The 6,290-nt window shown below is 49.0% G+C and overlaps 1 protein-coding gene across 1 annotated transcript; it reads right to left on the bottom strand.

Moving 5' to 3' along the window:
- Window positions 1-3,374: 3,374 nt before the first annotated feature.
- LOC110170502 (transcription factor JunD) lies at window positions 3,375-5,209 on the bottom strand. Its single transcript, XM_020936157.2, has one exon. The coding sequence runs from the start codon at window positions 4,833-4,835 to the stop codon at window positions 4,041-4,043; it is 795 nt and encodes a 264-aa protein (XP_020791816.1). The 5' UTR covers window positions 4,836-5,209; the 3' UTR covers window positions 3,375-4,040.
- Window positions 5,210-6,290: the final 1,081 nt, after the last annotated feature.

Genomic DNA, 6,290 nt, shown 5'->3' with positions numbered 1-6,290 from the left:
GTTTCCTCTTCAGGGGAGAGTGTCTGATCACGCGGCTTACGGCAGCAGTTAAATAATTTTCTGGCCGTGCTGGCGATCTTGTTGAGCCTGTGATTCGGCGTGGTGTAAAGTGGTACACTCTCGTTTACCACTGGTTTGTCCCCCTCAAAACTGGTGCGGGACATGGCCGAGTTGACTCTGGAGGTCACCTCACTGCTCACCATCTCCACGACCTCGTCCATGGACTGAGTCTCTCCTGAGGTCCTGAAGAAGCGCTTGAAAATGGGGGCCAGTGAAGCCTTCACTGCCTCCTGTGACACCTGGAGATCACTGGAAAGGCGACCTTGGGCAACGTGATCCACTAAAACCCTGAGTATCACCCTGGAGCTAACCAAGATGAGTTCCATGAATGTGTCCTTCATCTGGTGTCTGGGCTCCAGCATCGACAAGTCCACACTGCTGTAATCGAGCCCCAAGAGGGAGTCAAGCAGAGGTCCAATTTTCTGTGATAATCTCTTCACTAGAGCTTCATCCAGGGGGAAACTGCCACTGCCTTGGACGTCTGTGGACTGGGACAATGAAGGTCGAGAGCGACGGGTGTATCTCCTCAGCTCGTTCAGGCTTTCAGTGTCCGACAGCCCACGTCTGCGTCCCGTCCTGCTCCTCGGCAACTCGTCAGGCTGTGGTTTGACTGAAGGAGTCCGGCTTCGTCGGATCTCCTCAAACATGCGCCTCATCTCCTCCGGGGTAAATCCTTCAGTGTCTTTGTCTGCCATTACAACGAAAAAACTCTGAAGGTTGGTGAAAAAAAATGTAAATCAGTAACTTCTGTGGAGTAAAGTTTGCACACTGCTTTTGTCGAGCTCAGCTAAACGTGCCTTTTCCGGTAAACGATTTGTGATTTGCGATTTACCTATTCTTATAATCTCCCCGAGGCCAAACAAAGCTTTGAGTTAAAGACCACGAAGCTTTGAAGTTCAGCTTTGAGTTCCGGCGTCGCCACGGTAACAAGACTGTATGGATCTCAAAGTTTTGAAGTTCAGCTTTGAGTTCCGGCGTTGCCACGGTAACAAGACTGTATGGAACGTTACATGTATGACGTCATCGGCGCCGTGAACCTGATGGAACTGGGAGGTTTTCAGGTTCTAGAATGTGATGACGTCATACTCCCAGACGGGGGCAAGAGCCACGTTTCCCTGTTGACTGAGGCCGAGTGTTGTTAAGAAGTCGCTGATACGAGACAAACCTCGATACAGTGCGATTTTCATTCGATACGGTTCAGTCAAAAATAAAGGCTAAATCATGGAAAGTCTTTGTTAAACCACTTCTTGTGCAAAGTTCATCTGAAACACAAACATTTTAATCCTCAAAACTCATAAACGAGTTTCCTTCCACTAAACAAACAACAAAACTGTAGCTGTAACAAAATCATTGAGTAAAAAATACCAAAAATCCTCTTGGTGATAATTGGATTACAGTTACTTTGTTGAAATAAATGGATTACACAGCGGGATTTTCCCGATTTCATATTTTGGACTAAACCAGGACTAAACCAGAACTAACCCAGAACTAAACCAAAACTAAACCAGGACTAAACCAGAACTAAACCAGGACTAAACCAGGACTAAACCAGAACTAAACCAGAACTAAACCAGGACTAAACCAGGACTAAACCAAGTCTAAAACCAGGACTAAACCAGGTTAAACAGGACTAAAACCGGGACTAAACAGACTAAACCAGAACTAAACCAGAACTAAACCAGGACTAAACCAGGACTAAACCAAGTCTAAAACCAGGACTAAACCAGGTTTAAACCAGGACTAAAACCGGGACTAAAACAGAACTAAACCAGGACTAAAACAGGACAAAACCAGGACTAAAACAGGACTAAACCAGGACTAAACAATATGACACTAACAGTTGGATGGACGTAACTGAAGGCAGCAGTGATCTCATTAGTAATCAGTAATTTCTCTAAAAAATAATATTTTTAATCTGGTTAAGGAGATTCTGGTCTTTTTTGTGTCTTTTAGCAGATGAAACATCTTCATCTTTGTTTCTCTACAGTAAAACAAAAGTCTGTTCATGGAGATTTGGGCTCAACAGACAATTTGAAGAAAACAAACATGAATTTTCAGGATGTGGTTGGTACATTCCTGTCGTTTTAAAAAGCACGACAATATCAAGTAATCCAAAGTATTCAGATTACATTACTCACTTTAAGTAATTTAATGGATTATGTTACAAACTACATTTTGGTGTATGTAATCTGTAATCTGTAGGGGATTACATTTTAAAAGTCACCTTCCCGACATTGATTATATCCTGCTCCACAAAGTAAGATGAACAGATGTGGAGCAGCTCCTGGAGACCAGCGGCGCTCGGACTGAAAACAGCCAAGTTGAATTAACTTCAACCAAATCAACTGAAATGACCCCGACTCTAACACACATTTAACTTTCAAAGAGTTCAAAAAAAAAAAACACTTTTTGTGTCCAAAACAACTACACTGAAATATTTTACTCTGAAATTTTAACCCTCCAGTTTTTGCAAGTTTGTTCTAGGGGGGGGGGCAGGACACGAGATTTGGATCCATGAGATCGAGACGAGATTTGGACATAATTCATCATAAATAAATAAAAGTGTGTAACTGTGTGTTTCAGTTGGAAATTTTGGCCTCAGACTCAAAATCACAGTTTTATTTGTTTTTTTTTTTTGCTTGAGTATTTTTAGCTAGAGTCACTTTGCATTTTATTTACGTATTTATTTTATTAATCATCTGTCATAACAGGTTTCCAGTTGTTAAATAAGTCTGAAGAAAGTTAATTTGTTGTTTTTGATGAACATGTAATACTGAGAGTGACCAGAGGAGGGCAGTGTGAGTCTGTGTAACATCCTACAGGAGCCCAGGTGAGAGAGAGAGAGAGAGAGAGAGAGAGAGAGAGAGAGAGCAGCTCCGGCACGAGCTCTAAACATGACGCTGCGTTACGTTCCGTTCCGTTCCGCTCCATGACCCCAGAGCAGCTGCAGCAGTGATGAGGACACAGACACACACTGTTCTGTCTTTAACACACAGAACTGTAACTAAATGTATGATCCATTTTTACAGATCGACGCTTTTACACAGAGACCGAATCAGCGCGTGCGTCTGTGTCACGTGATCACACAGACTCTAGAATAACACAGTAATATAAAAATAATACAAATAAAAGAGGCTGCGGTCTGTGGGTTTTAATGTGGAGCCTCTGATTGTTTGGATCAAGACTAAATGTGTTTGGTGCCAAAATCTTTGACTTTTATTGAGGTCACGTGTCTGTTGGTCCTGAACCTGCAGAAACAAAACCAGAACCTGAATGTTTAAACATTTACAATATTCAGACTCAAAGACACAGAGTTGAAGAAGAGCAGCGTTTATTGAGACAGAGCAGCGGAACCACGGACCGAACCACGGACCGAACCACGGACCAGAGTCTCTACACACAGTGAGACACTCGGCCTGTCTTGGCAGAACAGCGCCACCTTCAGTGTGTCTTGATCATGCAGCGTCACAGTCCACGACACGGTTCAGAACAGGTGTAAGAGCACGAGGCCGCACGGGCCGTTTACGCACGAGGCGATGGCGCGAGACTCATCAGCGTCTGTAAACGTCACCCACAAATAAACAAACAAATAAACAAGTAAACAGATGAGCGGGAGGAACACGGGGACGGTTTGTCTTAAACCCGCGGCCGCGCGCGGACCGGACCCGGTCCCGGTCCTCCCGGGGCCTGAGCGCGTCCCTCTGCCGGAGCACAGGCGCTCTGCCCCGGGCACAGCTCCGTCAAACTCCCGGGGTCACCCAAGGGTCTATAATGACACCCCCGGGGTCAGAGGTCAGAGGTGAATACAGTGACGTCATGCGTAACGCTGGATTCTGAAATGTCCCAAAGCAGAAAAGTACAAAGTCCAAGATCCTGCGCCGGCCCCGGGCCACATGCAGCGGCCGCACAGTCCACCGGGTCAGACCTGCTTCAGACCCGGTCCGGACCGAGTCCAGACCTGGTCCCGGTTCGGTCCGGCCTCAGTGCACCTGCACCTCGTGCGGCAGCAGCTCACAGCCGCTGTTGACGTGCGTGAGCACCTTCTGTTTGAGCTGCTCCACCTGGTCCCGCAGGACGGACGCGGTGGACGCCAGGTCCGTGTTCTGACTCTTCAGACTCTTCACTTTGTCCTCGAGCCGCGAGATTCGCTCCAGTTTGCGGCGGCGGCACTTGGACGCGGCGATGCGGTTGCGCAGGCGCTTCCGCTCGGCCTTGATGCGCTCCTGAGAGTCCATGTCGATGGGGGACAGCGGGGGACTGTCCCCGAAGCTCTGCACGTCCGGAACCGTCTGCGGCTCCTCCTTCATCGGCGCCGGGCCCAGGTGATGCTGCGGCGGGGGCGGGAAGGGCACGGTGTCGGTGCTGTAGTTGACGGAGGTGCCGAGCGGCCCCGCGCCGCCTCCGTACGTGTTCAGGTTCGTGTAGACGGGGAGCTCCGGCTGCACCGTCACCGGGGCGAGGTTCACCCCCAGCTCCAGAGTCCCGGTGCTCTGGGCCGGTCCGCTCAGCTGGTTCTGTTTGTGCAGATCCTCCAGCGCCTTCACGAAGCCCTCCGCGAACTCCTGCTCGTCCGTGACCGTCTTGGGGTAGACGAACTGCGGCGCGGTGGGGGTGGTGGTCACCATCCCGTTGGACTGGATGATGAGGCGCTCCAGCTCCGGAGAGGCCAGTTTGAGGAGCCCCAGGTCCGGGGAGCTGAGCAGACTCTCGGCCTCGCGCAGAGGCTTCAGCTCCTCGTCCTCCGTCAGGCTCAGGGTGATGTCCTTCTTCATCATGATTCTGCTGCTTCAGAGGAGCGCGAGGACCATTCCCGTCAGGTCCGAAACGTCTGATCCTCTGCTCCTGTGCCTATCTCCTCTGTGACGTGTTCTCCTCTGTTCTCCTCTGTTCTCCTCTGTTCTCCTCTGTTCTCCTGTGTGTCAGTGTGAGGCAGGACGCTCTTGAGCTCCTCTCGTGCGGGTTCTACGTGTTCCTCCCCGTATCTTCTCCTCTACCTTCTCTCCTTTCTCTCTTTTCTCTGTTCTGTTCTGTTCTGTTCTGCTCGTCTCTCTCCGCTCCGTCGGGGAGAATGCGCCCGCGCGTCCGCCTCCAGCTTTTCTATCCGCGCACGTTCCATTATGTCACAGGCGAGTGCGCGCATTGGACAGACGTGACGTGCACCAGACGCTCGTTTCAATACAGCAAAAAAAAGAAAAAGAAAAAAAAAGAGAAGTGATCAGAGAGAGGGGGGGGGAGGGAGAGGAAGACAAACAGCTCGTGTTTGGTGTCGGATCGTATTTGGCTGTTACGCAGTGCGCGCCGTTTGGTCACGTTTTGGTGCCTGCGCCTTTACCTGACGAACCCACGGAGTCTGCGCGCGCGTGGGTTCATTTTGTGTCAACTTTTCGTTTATTTTCGAGCACATTTTCTAAACTTAAACAGTTCTAATCGGAGCGCGTCACGCGGCACGTCACAGATTCTCTTTTCCTCGCTCCACGGACTCAAACGTCGTCGCCGAAAAAACAAAACAAAAAAAAGCCTAAACTCGGCCCTCGCGCTCCTCCTCCTTTTTCCTCCTCTTCCTCCTCCCTTCCTCGCGCGCACATAGACGATCCTCCAGTTGCCATGGCGACGCGGGGAAAACTCCAAACATGGGTGGGATCGTGACGTCGCGCCGCGCCGTGGTGCTGCTGCTGGACGCTGCTGCTGCTGTGGCTCTTTTCTCCCCGTCGATGTTTTGGGCCAGAATTACGCAACAGAGATTTAAAAAAAATAAAATAAAAAATCCTGTTCTCGAAGATCCGAGGAGGAGAAACCGCCACGAAACTCCCCGAATAATGACGAAGGTTTTGGGTCAGAACACAGAGAAACCAAACAAACACAACAGACAGTTTATACTCAGGCGCAGCGATCACGTACGTTCACGCACGGACACTTTTTACAGACATAGAGAAACCAGACGTGTGTCCTTCCTCTAAATTTATCCAGAACCACTGATTTGTCCCAGTTTCATAAAAGAAATGTCCCAGGTGTGTCTACTGAAACAGTAAATAGAGGTAGAGTGTCATTTTTTTAGGTAAAATACAGAAAATCTGCTTAAAAATGATCAAACTATAGAAAATGTGACTAAACTGACTCATGTTCGTCATGAATGGACCGAGTGCAGAACAGTTCTCCTTAATTACACACTCGATTCACAATTTTATCATCACAAACTCCCTACGGTGACCAGACGTCCCTAATTTGTCCCA

This window comes from Boleophthalmus pectinirostris, unplaced genomic scaffold (genome assembly GCF_026225935.1).
Source record: "Boleophthalmus pectinirostris isolate CB_2022bp ecotype Guang Dong unplaced genomic scaffold, ASM2622593v1 HiC_scaffold_7, whole genome shotgun sequence".
Classification (NCBI taxonomy): Eukaryota; Metazoa; Chordata; class Actinopteri; order Gobiiformes; family Gobiidae; genus Boleophthalmus; species Boleophthalmus pectinirostris.
The sequence above is the reverse complement of the archived record's forward strand: the minus strand, read 5'-3'. Positions and strand labels throughout refer to the sequence as shown.